The sequence below is a fragment of the Herpailurus yagouaroundi genome, unplaced genomic scaffold (assembly GCF_014898765.1).
Source record: "Herpailurus yagouaroundi ecotype Mexico unplaced genomic scaffold, PumYag 196, whole genome shotgun sequence".
Taxonomy (NCBI): Eukaryota; Metazoa; Chordata; class Mammalia; order Carnivora; family Felidae; genus Herpailurus; species Herpailurus yagouaroundi.
In genome coordinates, this window is record NW_024412427.1 from 18,472,325 (window position 1) to 18,494,920 (window position 22,596).

At 36.9% G+C, this 22,596-nt stretch overlaps 1 protein-coding gene across 1 annotated transcript in view; it reads right to left on the reverse strand.

Moving 5' to 3' along the window:
- Positions 1–22,596, reverse strand: part of GPCPD1 (glycerophosphocholine phosphodiesterase 1) — a 50,692-nt gene that overhangs the window by 7,326 nt on the left and 20,770 nt on the right. The window contains exons 7-19 of the mRNA XM_040447627.1: positions 21,502–21,625; positions 17,225–17,456; positions 14,949–15,111; positions 14,500–14,632; positions 13,696–13,750; positions 11,176–11,268; positions 8,440–8,517; positions 7,674–7,713; positions 6,220–6,281; positions 4,462–4,527; positions 2,801–2,937; positions 2,161–2,296; positions 1,565–1,725 (exon numbers count right to left, since the gene is read on the reverse strand). Of these exons, the coding sequence (XP_040303561.1) occupies positions 1,565–1,725; positions 2,161–2,296; positions 2,801–2,937; positions 4,462–4,527; positions 6,220–6,281; positions 7,674–7,713; positions 8,440–8,517; positions 11,176–11,268; positions 13,696–13,750; positions 14,500–14,632; positions 14,949–15,111; positions 17,225–17,456; positions 21,502–21,625 (1,480 nt within the window). The remainder of the gene's footprint in view (positions 1–1,564; positions 1,726–2,160; positions 2,297–2,800; positions 2,938–4,461; positions 4,528–6,219; positions 6,282–7,673; positions 7,714–8,439; positions 8,518–11,175; positions 11,269–13,695; positions 13,751–14,499; positions 14,633–14,948; positions 15,112–17,224; positions 17,457–21,501; positions 21,626–22,596) is intronic.

The following is a 22,596-nucleotide window of genomic DNA, read 5'->3' on the forward strand; positions in this document are numbered from 1 at the left end:
AAATATTCTCCAAAGTTTTGCTGAAGCCAGCACTTCTTTCAAATGATTAATGTAAACATTTTATCTTCCTTTAATTAGTTGGAAATGTCTCATATAAGTGATGTAAAATTTTTATCTTCATTGAACTAGTTGGAAAGGTCTACTATAAGTGATACAACTATACAGGACAAACGGTTAAGTGAACTAAAATCAAGGAAAGTATTTTTTTTTTAACGTTTATTTATTTTTGAGAGACAGCATGAGCAGGGGAGTGGCAGAGAGAGAGAGAGGGAGACACAGAATCTGAAGCCGGCTCCAGGCTCTGAGCTGTCAGCACAGAGCCCAACGTGGGGCTGGTGATCATGACCTGAGCTGAAGTTGGACACTTAATCGACCGAGCCATCCAGGTGCCCCAAGGAAAGTATTTTTTAAAACAAGCCTGGTAAGAATTTCATCACTTACTCTTTGTTGCTCAAGTATTAGTAAGATTGCCCACCCCTCAGTGGACTAAATGACATCCCTTCTAACCCCAAATTTCTTTATATTAAGCAATCTTTTCATCTATCAGATTGGTGGCTCTCAAACTTACATCAGAAACACCTAGGGAGCTTAAAAAAAAAAAAAAAGAAAAAAAAAGTTCAACAAATACTTGAACCCCTACTGTGTATCACACATTATTCTAATTTTTAGAGATAGAATAGTGAACAAAACAGGCAAAGAGCCTGTCCTCACGGAGCTTGTTTGTGTGGGCGTGTTGGGGTGGGGGAGGGGGGAAAAGAGATGGAATCTGCTCACACGGGGCCTTGGAAGGGCCTGTGATTTTACTCTAGGTGACACAGAAAACTGTGCAAGTTATAAGCAGTCATAGGATCTGACTTTAATTAGAACAGGCTCCCTCTGGCTGCTGTGCTAAGAACAGATAGCAGGGAGGCATGAGTAAAGGCAGTGGCCAGTGAGCAGACAACTTCAATAATCCACGTGAGAAATGAGGTGTCCTTCTCAGTGGAGACTGACTATATAGCAAGTGTGGCGAGTGGATACATTCAGGGTAGATTCTGAAGACAGAATCAACAAGATTCTGTCTGACTGGTTTTGGGGTATGAGTTTAGGTACAGTCATGAAAGACTCCAACGATTTGGCCTGAGAAACTGGAAAGACAGAGTTGTCATACTGAAATCAGGAAGTCTACAGAAAGAACAGGTGTTGCTAGCTGGATACAAAAGTTTAAGCAGTTAGGGGAAACGTCTGAGATGTAAAGGTTGGAGACATAAAACTTAAGAATAAAGGTATGAAAAGCCACAGAACTGGATGAGACCCCCAAGAAAGTTGGTGGAGAGAGAGAAGCATCTGGGGGAGAGAGCCCCCCAACCAAGACAAGAGTACAGCTGGTATGGAGCCCAGTGATCTGAATGTTTAACAAGCTTCCCAAGTGGTTGTGCTATACTCCAAAGTTTGAAAAACTCTACAAATAAATGTTAAACCTCAGGCTGAACTACAGAATTTTAACTAAGTTTAATATTATTTTTAATTTTTTAACTATTTTTTTCCTAACAATACATGAAAACTTTTCATGAAAGACAAATACCTATCATAAATTAGACCATTAACTCCAAACTCCTTCAATTTCTTTCTGTTTTCGGGATCATTGGTATCATCACCCCAGCAGAATATGACTAGTCCCTTAGCTTTTGCCTCCTGAATATAGGATGGGTTTCTGAGCAGGTCTTCAGTATGTGCATTTATTCCCTAAAAGAAGAAAAATAATTTACTCATAAGAAAGTAACTTATTAACTGCAAATACTAATTGGTCGTACTCTACATCAGTGTTCTCCAAAGTAGAATGCACAGGGAAAAAACTGTTAGGACTTTTTCTTACAATTACAATTTATTTATCAAAGAAGTCTACAGTCTAGCCATTTTAGATGATTCATAAAATCCACTCAGAAAACTAAACTACAAGAACTTACTTAACCTAGGCCTGGAAGAAAATACTTTAATGTTCATTTAACTGCTTTTTATTTTGAGATCTAATATCCTCATTTTTAAGTAGAGCTATCAGCTTGCTACACATGGGTCAAAACTAACCAATCAGATGTGTAAAATAACACAAAAACTTATTCACTACTGCTCTAAGACATTTCTTAAAAAAATTAAAATCTAAAAAATTCAAATGTAACTTACCAGTAGGTTTTCAAACTGTGCAAAGCTCATTGCAATGGGGGTTGTCCTAGATCTGAGGTCCATGAGTTCAGGGTAAATATCTGATTTTCCTTGAGTCAAAAATAATATGGGGTATTTATTCTGCTTTTGCCGAACCCTAAAGAAGACAATAAGAAAGTACTTTTCATCAGGGAGATAATTCTTATATATCATTTTAGAATTTTAGGAAACTGTGACTATATAAAGAAACCGCCCCTGCCCCCCCACCAAAAGAGCATAATCCCATGACTGAGCTATAATCACCATTAACATGTATTGCATCTTTCAATCAATAAAAGAAAACTTGTTAATTATTCTATAAAAAAGCTAAAATATTTTCAGAAATGGCCAACAAGAAAGCCCTCGAGGGTTTATATTTGGTAAGGAGGATGTTACCTGCCTATAAAATGAACACAGAGTGTGAGGTACTAGGACCCTGTGGGTGTGAGGTTTGCTGGAGTAGAGGGTAGTTCTGAAGAGGTGTGAGAATATATAGAACCTAACTGAGAGGACAAGTCAAGGGTGAACTCTGGGCAACTTCCCCACCTCCAATCACAACCTCTGTCCCTAAATCCCAGCTACGGTTTAAGAGTCTAGGTGAAAACAATTTAATATTACTCACATAGTGCAAATATCTGCATCGAATGAAGAAAACACTATTCTCCTCTTCCCAGAATTTTCTAAGACAGTTTTTAAAATTATGTCCAAAAACAGATTCATGTCAAAATACGTTGATAAGTTACCATCCCACATTCCATCCTATATGGAAAAAATAAACAGAAAAACAAAGGCCATTAAATATCCTAGGATCACAGTGCCAAAAAAAAAAAAAAAAAAAATCTTGGGAACATCTAAGCCAACTCTTATTTTACATGGGGAAAGCTAAGGCTTGAAAAGATTGAGTGATTTGCCCAAGACCACACAGCTGCTTAGTGATGGTGCAGCTGTCATATTTCAGGTAGAGACACTTATATGCAAAGTGATTATATCATCAATAAACTTTTGCTTTAATAAGTTTAACAGAATAAAAACCAGAACTCTGGAAATCTGCACCTTACTAACTTTAAAATATTTTTATATAATCTTCATGAACTGTAAGACAAAAGGACTCTACTTCACTTGCTAACTCATTACAAAAAGTCCAGGTAATTATGAATTACTAGTTAAAAATCTCATTCTTTGGCTCTAAGGCATATCAAGTACCCTCAACACGTAATAAAAATAGTCTCTAAATATAGCTAAGATACCAAGAGTCCTGTAGATATTCAAATATTAGGCATTTTATATATTAGTCATTAAAATAACCCTAAGATGGGTGATGGGTATTGAGGAGGGCACCTTTTGGGATGAGCACTGGGTGTTGTATGGAAACCAATTTGACAATAAATTTCATATATTGAAAAAAAATGATAATAAAATAAAATAACCCTAAGAGCTCAGAAAACTAAAAATCACTTATTAAGAAAAATCACTATGTTAACCAGGACCAGCTTATCATAAACAGCTACTTAGAAGGCATGATTTGAGGGCAGTTGTAGATTTATTCTGATCAAAACAAATTCTAGGATATTGCTCTGATTGCCCAATCATACCTGAATTAACCGCTTTCAGTGCCCTCCCCACCCCAACAACCCTCTTACCATACATCCCAACCATTTACACACATCTCCATCTGATATATTCAACAGTGAATTATTTTCCTCAACTACACTATTCCAAGAAGGCAAGTTTTATTCTGTTTTGCTCAGTACTTGAACCCAGCACCAACAAAATGCTCACCCATAGCAGCTTTTCAATATATAACTGTGGAACAACAGCAAGAAGTCTAAATCTGTGACTGATCTAAAACACACCTGCAGAAAATTTCTTTTCTTGATTAACTATTACTAGCTACTATTGCCACTTAACAGAAAACTGCTTAGGAAATTACTGAAAATATATGTTTAAATGGAGGGTAAGAAAACAAAAACTCATCAGTTATATAAAGTTCTTAGTTTCCACTGTTCATTTTATATGTCCAGAAACCACCATATTAATATCCACATGAGACATGTTTAAACTGAAATTTATACTGCAATACATTCATCACTCCTTTCAAGTACTCACATATAAGGATAAAGTATGCTTTTATTAAAAAGGTCCAACAAGTACTGTGCTTGCCGAAAGAAGCCAGAGTAAGACTTCAGTCTTACTTTTCCACTAAAACAAGGAGAGAGGAACAAATGCATTTGAAGAAATGGGGAGAAAGAGGAAGAAGAATGTGTTACGTCAAGGATTACTTACCCTTTGTTGGCAGATCCATTTTATTTCTATGTTAAACCCTACATCTTCTGGCAAAGACTCTAAAACCTAGAGTTTTGTTTGTTGGAGGTGAATTTTGTTTTGTTTTTGGTGAGATGAATGGTAGAATAAGAGAAGAAAAAAAGGAAAACAGAATTACTACAAAAAGCAACCGATAGTAAAACATATCACTAAGTAAGGATAAAATGTTTTGTGCCTTCGGCATAAACCACTATCTTTTCCCATACCCCGAATTACAACATGGTTGGTGATTAAGTTAAACAAGAGATTAAGAAGCAAAAGCAGTGGTCTATGGCAAGATCTGGGAGGAAAGATACACTACCACTACAAAAGACACATCCTTAACCTAAAGTCCTTTCGCCATCAGGGATCTTGGGTCTGCCCTAACCAGCTGCATGACAAGTACCTTAAACAGTTTGTAAACAATTTCATGTGTGGCTGTTTGACCTTCTTCTCTGGTATCTTTAGCCTTATTTTATTTAATGTACCTATCACATTGTTACCGAGCTAATACAAAATTAGAAAAATAAGGAAAATACTGTATATTTGTGTTAAGACTCCTAAACATCAAAGTTTCTCCTTTAAATTAGGATTGTATTTATTAGCCTTTTTTGGTTTTAAAACATCTGTGATTAAATTACAGCGATGGTGACAGAGTGAATAAATGTGTGTTTAATTTATCTGGTTAAATAAATGTTAAACTGTTAATACACAATTTTTTTAATAATTGTATTTAATCACAAATCTAGGAATCATGTGATTTCTCAGAACCAAATGATTTCAGAATTCTGAACTAGAAGAAATGATGTAACTTAACTGGGCTTCATAAATAACTGAAAAATTACTCCAATCAGGTTTTAAACACACTACAACAATGTCCACTTTAGGAGTTCTCTGGTAGCTTCCTCTGTAGGGTGAATAATCATGATAAACTGAAATGATATACTGTTGCCTAAGATGTATCTACTGTACCTGACATCACCAGAAAAAGACAATGGAGAAAAGCAGAAGTTAGGAAATGGAGCCAGTGGGAAAAAAAGCAGACCCAGCATGACCAAGGAGTGCCTGGCATCCATATAGGCTTGCCTGCTAATATTAAAGGGATTCCTGTATGAATTGTGTCTAGTTTTTAAATCCTCATGCTAGTATTTGTTATGTTTTTTCAGGGGAGTTCTCGAAATTTGTGTCTCATTTTATGTAACCAGGGTACTCATTTTCTTTGGTTGGACAATCTCATTTCTCTCCAAACGCTAAGGAACAGTTTGGTGTTTTTTCAAGTTTTTATTTATTTAAATAATCTCTACACCCAACGTGGGGCTAGAACTCACGACCCCAAGATCAAGAATTGCAGGCTCCTCCAAAGTGAGCCAGCCAGATGCCCCAGGAACAGTTTTAAACATTGTAAAAATACCTCTCCCACCATCACATGTCCCTCTCACCCCTTTTTTCTGTGCCTTCTATTTCTTGTTTATATACAGAAATGTGTGAATTTCCTATTCTTACCAAATTAACCCATTGAGGTGAGCATTTTTATTCATTTGAGCAGGTGAATTATTCTTTAAAAAAAAAAAAAAAAGGATAGGTACACAAACCAAAAATCTATCTTCTCTAAAAAGAATCAATAACAAGTTTTTATAAATGTTGTCCTTGACACAGCCTTGCTAGTGCCCAAAATAAATTATTCAAGTTATAACAGAATGAATGAAGTAAGTCTTGTGCTAGTTTTCCTAAGAAACTTACCATCTTAAGAGAAGGAAATGGCTGATTTTCAGAAAAAGAATTTTCTTCCTCAACCACAGATTCTGAAATTTTAAATTATAAAAACTCAGTAGATAAAATACCATTTTATCACTAAGATCTTTTCCTAAACTCTTAGGACAAAGAAAGAGATGTAGAGGTAATTAGGAGATCCTTTTTATGCAGTATTTTTTGAAAGCTCGTATATTTATTATGTTTATAAAGCCTCCATTTTGAAATAAGCATCCTTTATGAAGACTAGTTTGCAACATTTCATAGGAACACCAAGTTTGAGAGTCCAACAGTGATTATTTCTTACTACTTTTACAAAGTAGTCACCAGCAGTGATTAGTTATTCCTCAATGGAATTAAAGAGCAGGGTCCTCTTGCTAAGGCTTCTATTTGAAATATCAAAATCAGTTTAGAAGCTAGAAATTAAGAGAATCTAAAGCTACCATTGTGCTTTTGTTACCACTACCATTTAATTCAAATTTTATCTCAAAACATGTAAGAATTTTTTTCCAAGAGGGCAAAAAAATTTAATATCAAACTTTTCAACTTTTCCTTTCTTAAAAAAAACAAAAGTGTACTACAAAGACTAAAGTCATATAATATTTTCCACGTAAATATTAATACTAATAAATTAAATGAATAAAATATATTTTATTTTTAACAGTCATGAAATAGCTACAAAGCTTAGAAAGTCCTATCTATGCTCTAGGGATACACTTTGGTCTTTAGCACTTCACAATTTCTTCACAAAGGCATTCCAACTATCCTGTTATCACCACTGCAAGTAAACATCTAATGAGCACCTACTATATACAGAGCACTGTAAGTGTCTCAGGGAATACAAAAACATTTTTCCCACCCTAGAGAGGTTTACATTCTAGTTGAAGAGACAGGACATGTACAGAATAAAGGGTTAAAAAAAGGATCCACTAAATCTCAAATGAATGACACAAACTATAAAGTTCTATGAGAGTACACAGTGGAGTTACAAAGGGATTCCACAGGCAGGACAAGCTTTGGGGAAACTGAGGCACAGAGTGGTTAAAGTAACCTGCCCAAGGTTACAGTAGGTAAATATTAGAACTGGATTCAGACTCCTGGTTCTGGAGCCAGCTTCTATACTTGATTTTTCCTCTATTTTGTCATGGTTACAAATGTTTGGAAAGAGAAAAGAAAAAGAATGTTTAGAAAGAATGATAGGTACAAAATCATAAAGAACTTTGATGATCAAGCTAAGAAAACTCGTAACAGTAAAAACATGTAATTACTATACACACGACATAAATGCATTTGAAAATATACGTAAAGACCTCATATCTATAAAACTATTTAGATAGCCCAGTATTATACACATTAAAATGACCAACAGTAGTTAAAAAAAATAAGGAAATACCATATATATGTTAACTATGAAATGAAAACAGTGCTTCCATATCGGTACATACCTTTCAGATCTTTAGATTTCAGTGCAGTCACATGAGCGAGCTAGAAAACACACACACACACACAAAATGCAATTGGAAAAAAGTCTTAGTTTATGAAGGTGTATGGTTAACAGAACTGTAACTTGAAAAGCTAGCAAGTTAAAGAAAACTGTAAAATGTAGAATTATAAGTAAGAATAATCACTAACAACTGTATATATTTCATATGTACATACATACACATAAGATTATGATCAAATACCCAAGTAGGGGAGAAGAATATAAATAAAAATTCTTAAGAAAGTGTTTATATTCAATCAACCATTTATTTAGGTATCTAACGAGAACAGGAAGAGTCATCATATAAAATTACATGGTATAAAAGATACACAAAGCTTAGATAGTAACAGAAATATAAAAACCAAGGACAGCATAAAAGGCCAACTGTAAAATAAAGACAGTTAGATAAAGAAGGGCTAATGCCGACCAGAGGCGACCTGAGACTACGAATGAGAAAGAAGGGCTAGCCCTTATGGTCTACCTACAAAGGATTAGAGCCAAGCCCCTTCACATATGCAGAAACAGTGGGGTCCATGAAAACTGTTAGAGAAGACAAATGGATTAGCACAAACCCATTTTTCCTAACAGAACAGAAAATCAAAGCATATGCTCTATACATGCTGAATATACAGTCATCTCCATGCACAAAGAGAACACTACCATAAACAAATAAGTATAAATCATTCTAAAACTGAAAGATCATTTACACTGTATGCTATTGTGACTACCTTTAACAACTGGAGTTGGTCAAATGTTAATTCCTTTACTGGAATTTCAAATAATTCAACTGGATCAGCATCAAATTTCTAAAAAGAAAATAAAGAGAAAAATAAGCCTCAAATTATTACTTAATGTTGACCCTAGTCAGGCCTAACATCCCAACTTAGTGAATGATGAGAATAATTGTTCAGTGGCCACAGTGAGCCCACGTAGGGGAGCTCCTCTCTTTTAGCACCACCTTCCAGCTCTTAAATTCTGGCTTTTGTTTTTGATGTAGGTGGGAGTGCCTGGAAGAAAATAACAGCTGGGGGGAGGATAGGGCCCTGAAGACACAGAGAACAAAGCCAGAAATCAGTTATTTTCCCCTACTTCCTGTCATTCTGTTCACATTTTATTTGACCTATATATCCATGTTACATGACTACACAATCAACATGTACAAGTACTATGTAAGGATTAATTTCTGTCAGTAAATTTCTAAACTTTTCTCAATCTTTCATACTTAAGTTGGTTAAAAATAGCCACAGAAATCAATGGTCACGGGAAACAAATGTCTGATTAGCACTAAGCAGTAATATGTAATAGGAACTCTAATCTATTATGTTTTCCCCATGAGCAAATGTTTTATATTTTATTTTATTTTATTTTATTTTATTTTATTTTTTTCAACGTTTATTTATTTTTGGGACAGAGAGAGACAGAGCATGAACGGGGGAGGGGCAGAGAGAGAGGGAGACACAGAATCGGAAACAGGCTCCAGGCTCTGAGCCATCAGCCCAGAGCCCGACGCAGGGCTCGAACTCACGAACCGCGAGATCGTGACCTGGCTGAAGTCGGACGCTTAACCGACTGTGCCACCCAGGCGCCCCAAATGTTTTATATTTTAATACCATATCATATGTCACATTGTTCAGGCATGAGTTAATGGACCACCAATAAATCTTCAACAAATATGCTAAATCCTTTACATGTATATTCATTCATGTACATATGGTATGAAGCCATGTATGCATAAAGCTTTTCTAGAAGGATACAAAATAAACTATTAAGAGTAAGAGAGTGTGACCAAGGAAAAAGGGGAAAAAGGAAGGCTTACTCTTCATCATCTTTTGCAGTTTTTTTTTAAGTTTACTTATTCTCCAGCGGCCGCGCCCCCCGCGGGGGGGGGAGAGAGGGAGGGAACACAAAGCAGGATCTGCACTGTCAGCACAGAGCCCAAAGCACGGCTCAAACTCACAAACCGTGAGATCACGACCTTAGCCGAAATAAAGAGTCGGACACTTAACCAACTAAACCACCCAAGCGCCCCTTCTGCTGTTTTATAATGAACATGAATTTATTTTATGAAATAAAACTTGCTTAAAGTACTTGCTTAAAATACTTGCTTAAAAATTAAAACTAAAAATACATACAATTTGATACTTTCATTCCCTAACTCATCATCCAGGTTCAACTGAAGAGCAAGACAAAATCTGATTAACAATAGGATCAGTAATACTCTTCAGGTAACTCTCACAGATTTTTAGAAATTACAGCTGGATTCATTAACCTCCATCTTGGTTACTAAGATCTTTAGTGCTCCATTCCTTCTTTTTCTATTTTGCACTGATTTTTTCCCCCATGGCAAAACCATCTGCTCCTTTTCTACTAAGTTATATTTTACCTCTATCATCTAAACAGGTGCATATATATCCTCCCCTCCTTCTCCTAATACCATTTCACAGAAACAAAACCATGCTTTTCTATACATCATACTAATCCGAATCCCCATGACTGATTCGAATTCACGAGTAGGCAGAGCCAGGTGCCTTGCCATATCCACATATACCACAACAATAGTGTCTGGTAGAACATCATACATGATAGCAAATTAGCCTGAACTTTAAATCATCTCAACAGAAAATGATACTCAACAATTTTAAAGAAAATGGCAAATGATCCCTCCTAGTTTAAGTCCTTAAGAAATCACTTAATTGGTATACTAAAGTTTAAGCACTATGTAATTATCAATTACATTTACACAACAATTACAATTTTTAAGAAACTATATGGATTTTCAAATCTTCTGGACTCTATCCTCCACCATGCCATTCTCCATTCTATCTCCACTCCAGTCCAGGCATACTGTACCTCTGGCCACATTACCACTCTCCCTGTCTCTCGTTTCTGTCCTCTTAAATTCCCCTTATATCAAGTACTTACACCAGGAAGTTTAGTTCTGAACATTTCCCTTCCTGGCTCAAAAGTCTGTCACATCTCCCCAGCTCTTAGGTCTACACCCCATTACTGAGGTCCTCCACTATCTGGCTCCAAAGCATTTTTCCACTGTGGCTCTTCTCATTTTGCCAAATCATATTAGCATATTAATTTGAGAAAAAGCTGGAGGCACGAACAGAAGGGAGCCTAGAAAATAGACACTATAAAAGCTTCCTCTCTTGCTTCAATACAGGAACAGTGGCAGACTGACATAAAAGGCACCTGGAACATCCTTTTGTTAGATAACAGAAAAAAGCAAATTGAGCAGTACAGAGATCCTGCTCTAGGGAATTATTATTCCTGTCTCCTCACTCTCTTGATGTTGCAAAAGCTTGACAGAGGAAAGAATTGGTAGTAATCAACTAAGAAAATGAACTGATCAACTCTACTTAATAAATAACTAAATATATACATATACATAAAACCAACTTTCTAGTGTTCAAACCTAAGTAACTCTAAGAGTTAAAAATGAAGGAATTTCAACATACCTTTTTCATTGTCAAACAACAGGTGAGATCATGATACACCACAGGCACAAAATCTTTTGAAAGATGTACATCAAATTCTACAAAGGCTGCACCCTAACAAATAAAGGAAACAGGGATTTGAAAAACACTACCTGGCCCACAATACATCCAAAACTACAAGGACGTAAAAAATTTACTGTTCACTATAAACTTACAGACTTGTACATAAAAACAAAAAACCTCCTCATGAATTAATGTTACACTTCAAGCTTTTTCTAAAAACTAACTTCTTCTCTGAAAACAATTTTAAGTATTTACTTCATTGTGATAGCATAGCAATTTTTTCCTGGCAAAAATATGGGCACTGATCTTCTTGAACACATCCCAGGGCCACTCTGTGGCAACAGCCGGCCTGTCACCTCCACCACTGCTATTAGCAGAAATGGAGTCCACCAAGAGCCAGGAGTACAGGGCCAGCTGGTGCCTTCTTGCCCCTAGGTCCCAGAGCTGGACAGCTGGCCCTTGGAGATGAGGAGGGAAAGGAGTAAACTGCCGTGCCTTAGCTCTGCTCCCTGCTGAACATGAGCAGCACACCTTCCAGCCCTTCCAGGCAAAACCCCAGAAGCAGCGTCAAGAGGAAAGGACGGTGCTGCGGAAAACACAGAGAGCAGCAATGGGGTCAAGAACTGCACCGCACAAGCCCAATCTCCGGACAGAGCCGCAACAGGATGGAGGACGACAAGAATGAGTTAAGGATGCATTTTTCCAAGTCGGACCCACTCTGACATAAGAATTAATTCAAATAAAGCTGAGAACATAAACTGACCCACAAAGGTGTGAGTTCACTGAAAGAAAGCCAGTTGGGATCAAAGGAAACAAGGTCTGAGAATTCTGTTCGATATTGCAGCCCAGAGAAGTGCTGTGTGGGGACGGATGATACACTTGCACCCCTCCCCGAGCTTTAGGTCACGGAGGGTATTCAACTTGTGAGCACACGTGGATCCCAGACTAGAATCGAAGGAGCCCATTTCCTTAATGACTTCTGAAGCAGGAAATAAGTTTACCTTCTTCTAGTATTGTAAAGAAGACACTAACACAAAGCTTTTCTACCGAAGAGAACAAACCCAAGCACCCTTAAATAATTACAAAAATTAAACGAATTATGTAGCTCTTTAGTTTAAATGTTTAACTTTACAGGATCACCATCCTTCAGGAAGATAATTTTACCAGGTGATAAAACTTGATCCCAAAATCCATGTGTGAGTGAGCTCTAAGAAATAAGCCAATAACGTACCAGAACCTCTACAGGGATATTTGTAACATTAAAACAAATAAGCCATTAATAACTTGCATATGGCATTCTGAAATGTGATCAGCATGAATTACAAAGGATCTCATCAGAACATGGAAGAAAAAAAGGCTTAATGACATCCTCTCTCAAAAAGCATGGAGACAGCTAAAGTTCCTTAACAGGGATCTTCATGTACTTACAGCTAATAAACCAATGTTTAGAACAGTTAGCTACAATGAACTAAAACTGGTTCCAAATGATGAACTAGAGCCCAACATACTCATAGATTTAATATAATCCTTTCAACACAAAGATAGAAGTGTCCACTATTAATATTTTTAAACATTAAAATAATTAATGTAAGATGTAATGAACTATAAAATGCAACATTTATATACAACTAAAAGGGGAAAAAATGGTGCCAAACCATGATGCAAGGTTAAGAAAGTTGTAAAACCCATACCCATTTTAGAGATGCTAAAATATAAAAAAGTATGTCTTAGAATAAGTGTGCTCATATAAGTGATAAAGTTAAACATCTCTCTAATCAAGTTTACTTGCTGAACTCTTTTTTAAAAGGCAAAGTTTAAGGCATGTGGAGGACACTGTGGGGAAAAAAATGATAATAAGAGCATGAGATGGTCCTCCGTTTTCACCTTAGCCTAACTTGGGAGCATGAGGCCTTTTAGTCAGGTACAGGGCAGCAGGGAGCCACAGGGGAATCTCAAGTTCTTGATTAAATATGTCAAGTTGCAGTCGCTGGAAAAAACTACAAGCTAAAAAATGGACACTTTATAACTGGATAAATTTCTTAATTTAACATAATTTAACTAATCAAGATGGTATGCAGGATATAAACTGACAGACTTAAATGTTAACATAAAACCACTATCAAATCCTTCTATAAGCATTATTTCCAAAGTATCTGAATGAGCACATTACTGAGTTAATGAAAACGAATGCTTACTGGGGAATGTTTTCCTTGCCCCCATCACTCAAAACTTGTAACCTCAAACAGAGATGCTAATGATTCCATTGTTTTCATGCCAATCTTCACCAAGAATCTAAAAACAAATGCTTAGAGATACTTTATCTTCACTTAGATATACATTCAGAAGAAGCATACAGTTTCAACCTACTTAACTTTTTTAAGCTACTAATGGAAGAGACTCCCCAGGCCCACATTTCTCTACTTTCCTACCTTTGGACCAATATTCCCAAGTTGTTTAAAAGAAGAGAGGGTCACTTACATGACTAGCAGCATTTCTCAAAGAAGCAATAGTATTTTCTTGAACTTTAGCAAGCCTGAAAGAGAAGAACTATATATAGTTATCATCCACTATAGAAAAGACAAAACAAATGTGATAAGCCAACTCTATCTTCAACAATGGAAACCGTTCTTATCCTGTTTTGAGGTTACTTCTGCCACCACCAAATTAAGATTGTGACCATCACTTAGTTGGTGTATGCATTTACTCCATAAATGCAAGCTCTAATGATTATAGGTATTTACAAGCTTAATATAAACATATCCCACACCCACGCATACCTCCCCAAGTGAGTTGACCTATCAAGGAAAACAATCTTGCAGCGACATGACGTATGAGAGACGCAGATACTTGCTCCTTGCAATGGTGCCTCAGAGGACTTAAATATTGGCAGACCAGGGGAGTGGGGAAAGGCTGACACCCAGCAGGGCAGAAGTATGGAAATGATACTGAGAATAGGTGAGGAAACTGAGCCCCAGAAAGGGAAGCATGCCAAAAGCTGGGATCACAACACACAGACTGAGGTTTGGGCTGCCTCCCCGCATCAAGCTTTCCTGGATTTCTCTTGTTAATGTCCCTCTCGACATCAGCTCAGCAGACATTAGATTAACCAGATAGTCTTAGGAGAGAGTCTCCAATTAATTTGAATTGGGAACCCTAATCACCAAATCACATCAAATCCCAGGTAATAATAAAAGGCTCATTTGACCTTTAGTGGGCCAAACCAATGGAACCTTACCATGCATAAGCTACCAAATGCTAATACCACTCAAATAGTCAACCTACTGAGCAGTTGTTGTAGAATTCCCTGCACCACGATGTCCAACATCCAATGGTGTTCTTGGCTTCCAATACTTGGAAAATGAAGATTTCATATCACAACTGTATCCTGGTAATGGCTTAATAATTATATAGTCAACTTTCATAGAAAAAAAGGGGAGAAACAAAGACAAAGATGATTAAAAAGGCCACGATGAACATTTAAATGGCACTACATTTCAATACCAATCAAACCAACTTTATCTCTATCAAATAGAAAATAACAAGTCAAAACTGATTCAAATAAAGCTTCCAGAAAATGTAATTGATGCCCCTTGTTACTATAGTAGTAAATATTCTAAAACAAATTATTAATTTAATCACCACCATTCGCAAAAGCTCAATTTGACCCTAGCTAAAATTTGAACTTAATCTTTGCTCATTTGTAAAGGGACCCTCTGCTTCTCCAGGCTTACCTCTCACTTTGCCTATTGTTTTTCTGGAATTTCTGCTCATGATGGGAAGAGTGAGAATTCCAGCACTCTTCCCACTCTCAGCAATGGTGGATGATAAGAGACATGCTGTCCCCACGTGTCCAGGAAGAGCATCACCCTGAACTACGTGTTCACTGAGATCTTCCTGGAAAAAAAAAAAAAAAAAAAAAGAGGTATGAATTCAATATCTTATACTTCAATATTTTCCATTAATTCAGAACCTATGGAGGAAGATCCATAAAATATGAATCAAACTTATATTCAAGTAATTCAGATAGCTTCTTTGTAATATAAAAGATACATTTTCTTTTAATATATAATATTTTAAGATTTTATATGGTACTTGATTAGTTGTAACTGTTGATTTGCACTTCTGATCCTCTAACATGTATTAGATGAATTTAAAACACTGATGAAGTTTCTAAGTACTTTAAAAAAAAATTTTTTTTTTTTTCTTCAACGTTTATTTATTTTTGGGACAGAGAGAGACAGAGCATGAACGGGGGAGGGGCAGAGAGAGAGGGAGACACAGAATCGGAAACAGGCTCCAGGCTCTGAGCCATCAGCCCAGAGCCCGACGCGGGGCTCGAACTCCCGGACCCGCGAGATCGTGACCTGGCTGAAGTTGGACGCTTAACCGACTGCGCCACCCAGGTGCCCCTCTAAGTACTTTTACATTCAAAGACTAATAAGTATCTGTAGTGGGCTGTTAATGTGTATTATATTCTCTAAAAATGAATCCACACAGGTGACATAAAGGGATAGTTAACTCTCCAGGAAACTGAATACTCACTTTGAGATTACACTGGATATTTTATCAGCCTAATCTATGAAAGAAATAGTATTTCCAAAACTGCTCACCAAATGAAAAGGAAGTTAGGATGTTCAAGAGAGTATTAAAAGGTAGGTCCTGAAGAAATAAGGAAACAGTCAACCAAAACCTCACATTTTTATAATAAAGTCCCACAGATCTTATTACTTAGGGAACACTTAATCAGAGATTTTTTTTAAAATAGAATTCTTTATTGTAGTTTTTTGAAAGGAACACTTTAAATCCCATACAATGCAAGGTAGCCAAAATGCCAGTTGCAACAGCTATGCATAAAGACTATTAAAACTTGAAGACTATAATGATTTTAATTATGGGTAACAGGCACTACCTGCGAGCTTAAATCCATTCTGTATTCTATTTTCACAAAACTGTGGTTAGGTGCTCTAATCTAATGGAAATGGGAGTGCAAGTGACAAAGAGCAAGAGTGTCAGGAAAGCAGTACACATAACTACTAGCCAGGCACAATAAAGCAAGGACCTCAGCGGAGGACCCCGCATGACTTGTGGAGAGGAGAGCACCTGTACAGCCAGCAAGCCAGAGAGCTCTAATGTTGAGAGTCACAAGCAGCTCTAGAAAGCTGGTAGCAGATTCTAAACAACCTGGCGCAATTTTCACAGTAACTATGTTTTACTATATATTTATAATATCAAGTAAAGTTGCAAAAATGAGTTCACTGTTATGATACATTCTTATAATAAAATGCCTCAATAAACCACAGACTTCAGTCATAAAGAGGACATAATCATGCTGGTTACACTGGGTTGCCCACCAATAGTTATACAGTCTGCTTGTCCCTCTATTTACCCTTAGAGGCTCCTTTGGATATTATTCATTTACATTTAGAACAGGCACAGGGGCACCTGGTTGGCTCCATTGGAAGAGCACGTGACTCCTGATCTCAGGATTGTGAGTTCAAGCACCATGTTGGGTGCAGAGATTACTTAAAAATAAAAAATTCTTTGGGGCGCCTGGGTAGATCAGTGGGTTGAGTGACTCTTGATTTCAGCTCAGGTCATGACCTCATAGTCTGTGAGATCAAGCCCTGCATCAGGCTCTGTGCTGACAGTGCAGAGCCTGCTTGGGACTCTCTCACTCCCTCTCTGCCCCTCTCCCTTGCTCTCTCTCTCAAAATAAATAAAACAAAACAAAAAAGAATAAAAAATAAAACGTTAAAAATCTTAAAAAACAAAAAACAAAAAAACAGGCACTTACATTGATGTAAAACATCAATTCAGCTGAAATTCTTTTTATAGTACTTGATCTATCAACTCCAAGTTTTTTAAGCCTGCTAAAATGTATAGAATAAACATCTAAAAAGATGTATGATCATGGGTTTACACAAATCAGATTACAAAAATTAAAACATATAAAAATAAGCCCATGCTTGCATTCTTTCTCAATCCCCTCAGTGAAATAATCACTTACCTCAAAAAAATCAAATATTAGTTCCAGGTTATCTGGTTCCATTGTCTGTATGCTGTACTCTGTCCAACGATCGGGCTGTAAGCCATACCCACACTCTGGCTGCGAATGCCTGCACTTGAATTCATTGTCGCTTATTAAGGATATCTCCAGGCTGTTGGACATTTTGTGAAGAACAGTAGGAGACACCCTATCATCGTCATCTTCTTCCAAGCCCTCCAGTGTCAACTTTACCCTACATGAAAGGAAAAAATAATGAAATGCAAAAAACAAAAATGGAAGAGGAAAACTCATACAAATGTTACCTAAATGCTAAATTCAAAAGTGTTCCCTGGGGGCACCTGGGTGGCTCAATTGATTAAGCCCCTGACTTCGGCTTGGGTCAGGATCTTGCGGTCTGTGAGGTCGAGCCCCGCATCCGGGCTCTGTGCTGACAGCTCAGAGCCTGGAGCCTGCTTCAGATTCTGTGTCCCCCTCTCTCTCTCTGCCCCTCCCCCACTCACACTCTGTTTCTCAAAAATGAATGTTAAAAAAATTTTTTTTAATTAAAAAAGTTTTCCTTGAATATGCTAATTCTTTAAATAACACAAATACCATATTATATAAGACTGCATCATACTACAGGTTATGGCATTAGTTGTTTCATAAAATACTAATGTTTTTATCTACATATATTTCTGCAAAGTATTAAAAAAAACAAGATACATGCTCATTATGCCTGAAGTTGTTTTCATTGTTTTTTAAAAAACTGAATCTATAGAGGCATTTACTATTATCTCATTTATAACTGGCCATGTCAAATTCTTCTGAAATGTCTTACTAAAGAACATATGTATAAAACAAGCATAAAATTGAACCATATTGTTAGTGTACATTAAAAGACTAGAGTTGGAGGCTGTAAATTAAAACTTTTCCCTTTTCTTCTACCTTATCCACAGTGAGTCCAGGTACTCTGGGAAAAGTACATTATTAAGGAAAAATATTGTATTAAATCTATTTGTGTGTATGCATACTTTTTACATGTGTTATGTATTTATATTTATGTGCTTTCTAAATGAAACAAGTGAACAAAAAACAGACCAAGAGTCTAAAACTTTTTATAGGCATCAAGCAATGAAAACAAAGACCAAACTGTCTAAGCCACAGAGCCACAAAAACCGGTCTCCTCCCAATGAGAAACAATTACTTGCATAGCATACTTGTAATGCCAAAGAGTCAACTAGAATATTTCTTGCACCAATTGAAATGTACATAGATTAGGAGCGCCTGGGTGTCTCAGCTGGTTAAGCGTCCAACTTCAGCTCAGGTCATGATCTCACAAGTTCAAGCCCCACATTGGGCTCTATGCAGACAGCTCGGAGCCTGGAGCCTGCTTCAGATACTGTGTCTCCCTCTCTCTCTCTCTCTCTCTCTCTCTCTCTGCACCCCTCCCCCACTCGTTCTCATTCTCTCAAAAATAAACATTACAAAAGAAAAAAGAAAAAAGTGTACATAGATTAAACAATTATAAACTATGAACATAGAAGTGATGTTACCTGCTGTATAGAGTAACAGTTAAGGTATGAAAACTTTTCACTCTAGATTTAAATGAGATCTGATAACACAAATAATGGAACTGTATTAGTGGGGCCTGCTCTCTCTACATAACCTACTGCCTCCAACCACTGCTGAGGCCCAAGGTCTCTCAGAGGGTATATCTACACAACTCAATTAGCAATACTGTTCTATAATCACACAGTAAAATCAAGAGTAGTATTTTAATAATAGAAACAAAAATCATCTTTTCTCAGAAGTCTAACTCTTAAGAGTTCTGGACAACTGACTCTATTAGTTAGCCTGAAGGAACAAACATTCTCTACCAGGATATACGAAAAGAGATCACAACTGCATAGTAATAAGTGGGCAAGAAAGGCATAAAGATTTTTTAAAAAATGACTATTAGGGCACCTGGGTGGCTCAGTCAGTTGGGTGACCGACTTCACTCAGGTCATGATCTCACAGACTGTCAGTTCAAGCCTCACGTCAGCCTCTGTGCTAACCGCTCAGAGCCTGGAGCCTACTTCAGATTCTGTGTCTCCCTCTCTCTGCCCCTCTCCTGCTCACTTTCTGTCTCTCCCCTTCCATAAATAAACATTAAAAAAAAAAAATAAAAATAAAAAATGACAATTTTGCTAACAGCAATGTGTTGTAGCAAAAAAAAAAGTTTTAATAAAATAAAAAATTTCAAGTTTAAAGGGATCCATGAAAGAATTTTAGTCATTTATGTTAAAGGTTTTCTTGAAGTAGCTATATGAAGGTTATAATCTATCATAAAGAGACACTGCTTTCCCCTTATTGATGAAGTCAAATAAAAGAGAAACTTGTATTTAAAACTTAGTGATAATGAGACAGAACAACATGTCTAGTGTTTTACTTAAAATGTACAAGCTTTTGGGGTGTCTGGGTGGCTCAGTTAATTGAGTGTCCAACTTTGGCTCAGGTCATGATCTTATGGTTCGTGAGTTCGAGCTCTGCGTGGGGGCTCTGTGCTGACAGCTCAGAGCCTGGAGCCTGCTTCAGATTCTGTGTCTCCCTCTCTCTCTGCCCCTCCCCCACTCCCGCTCTGTCTCTCTCTCTCTCAAAAACAAATAAACATTAAAAAAAAAAGTGTTAAAATGTATAACCTTTGCTAGATTTTTAAAGTCCTGATATTCTTGCAGGTAAATTTATTTCCTATGCCATGAGGATTTAGTCTATCACTAATATGAATTGGGGGGTGGGGGAAAGGTGGTCAGAACAAACACAAATTTCTAGTTATGCAGAATTTTTTTAAGTTTCTTTTTTTTAGTAATCTCTACACCCAGCATGGGGCTCTAACTCAGGACCCTGAGATCAAGAGTCACGTACTTTTCCAACTGAGTCAGCCAGGTGTCCCATACACAATTATTTCAATAGGAATCAGTTACTTAATTAGTAGAGCCCACCAAAGTATGGTTATACAAAAAGATTCCAATATAAGCCTGAGTAACACAATAATATATACAAATACTCAAAGTAACTTCTACATAAACAAGAATGGTATAGGACTCCGTATGCATTTGCAATCCAAGCAGAACCCCAACCATTAATTATCTACTAATTTCTTTAAAAAAAAAAAAAAAAAATTTTTTTTTTTTAATGTTTTTGAGAGAGCAAGTGAGCTCGAGCAGGGGAGGGGCAGAGAGAGGGGGAAACACAGACTCTGAAACAGACTCCAGGCTCCAAGCTGTCAGCACAGAGCCCAACGCAGGGCTCAAATGGCAAGTTTAAATATTGCAACACTAAGAAATTTTAAATAGTAGAAACTACAAAGATACATACACTTGGAAATCACTTATCTATATAAAACCAAAATTTTCTGGTTTCAAATTTAGCAGTTAAGACTAAGAGAAGTGGGGCACCTGAGTGGCTCAGTTGATTAAGTGTCCAACTTTGGCTCAGGTCATGATCTCATGGTTTGTGGGTTCAAGCCCCATGTCGGGCTCTGTGCTGACAGCTTGGAGCTTGGAGCCTGGAGCCTGCTTTGGATTCTGTGTCTCCCTCTCTCTCTGCCTCTTCCCTGCTCATGCTTGGTCTCTCTCTCTCTCTCTCTCTCAAAACATAAACATTTAAAAAAAAATAAAAAAAGACTAGTATGTTTAACTGTAACAATCTGAGTCAGGGAGGCAGTTCACTCTTACAAGACCCTTCAATTAGAAAATGTAACATTATCGGGGCGCCTGGGTGGCGCAGTCGGTTAAGCGTCCGACTTCAGCCAGGTCACAATCTCGCGGTCCGTGAGTTCGAGCCCCGCGTCGGGCTCTGGGCTGATGGCTCAGAGCCTGGAGCCTGTTTCCGATTCTGTGTCTCCCTCTCTCTCTGCCCCTCGCCCGTTCATGCTCTGTCTCTCTCTGTCCCAAAAATAAATAAACGTTGAAAAAAAAAAAAAGAAAATGTAACATTATCTATAAGTGTGTTATGTTCTTAGTTTATACACTTAAAGGCTAAAAATCAAATGGGTCAGGGGCTCAGTCAGTTAAGTGTCCACCTTTGTCTCTGGTCATGATCTCTGGCTCATGAGTTTGAGCCGCATGTCGGGGTCTGTGCTGACAGCTCAGAGCCTGGAGTCTGCTTTGGATTCTGTGTGTGTCTCTCTACCTGTCCCCCTCTCATGTGCGTGCACTCTCTCTCTCAAAAATAAACATTAAAAAAAAAAAAAAGAAAAGAAATCTACAGCATTAGTAAAAACAAATGGTCTAAGTAACATATACACATTGCAATACCTAAATCTAGATTTCTTTAATTTTTTCTTTGTTATTGAGACAGGAGGTTTTTCAGAATAATGCAAACGTAATCTTATTTCAGTCTGACATGTCAGCCATCCAGAATCCAGAGTTTCAACACCATCTGGCAGAGTAAATATGAAAACAGTAATTATTATACATATGTTTTGAAGCAATCTGTTAAGTACAACACACATTGATAATTCTAGTTCATGTTCACATTTTAATACACTCAAGTTATGTATCACTGGAAGTTCTCTCCAAAGCAAACATAGAGATAGTCTTAAATTTATCACTGAAAAACACTTTTATATTAAGGGGAAAAAAGTTGAATCAATATTAACAACTAACCATATGTAACAACTTACGTAAATTAAATTTAAACTTAAGTAAATTCTCACTGAATCCATTATCGAAGTTATACAAATCTACTTCTGGAAGAATATATGTTCCAAATATCTCTAACCTAGCAGCTGTTTCACTGGGGATCACACTTGCAAAGCTTCACATGAGCTATGCAGGTGAAACTAGTCATATCACTACAGCTGAAGCTTCAAACATGGGAAGGTAAGGACAAAACTGTGAGTGAATTATGTATCCTCACATTTATATTTTCTGCCATAAATAAATTGCATGATCATGGTAACACTGTGTTAGCATTATTTAACTTGAAATTTCTTGCTAACATATGTAATGAAAGTTTCATAAATACCAGAGAGTTACCAACTGTTCTGAACGTGAGTTGTTTTTGTGTGTGTGTGTGTGTGTGTGTGTGTGTGTTTTTTTTTTTTTAATCAACAGGACTTGAAAAAAAGAAGAAACCTTTTCCTTTAGGTATAACTTTAAAAGGTTTAATAATTTTCAAATCTTAAAAATAAAGAGAAACCATTATCCTTTTTAATTTTAAATTCTCAGAAATGGACAAAGTTGGAGAAATGGCTTTTCATCCTGAAAGCTAACTTAAGCTGAGTTTTAAGAGAATAACAACTACAAAGGAGGAAAGAAATGCCATGCATTTATAACTACACATAGTAACTAACATACAATAGAGGGATGTAATGTCATGCACTATAGTTAAGGACATGAGAAAACTAC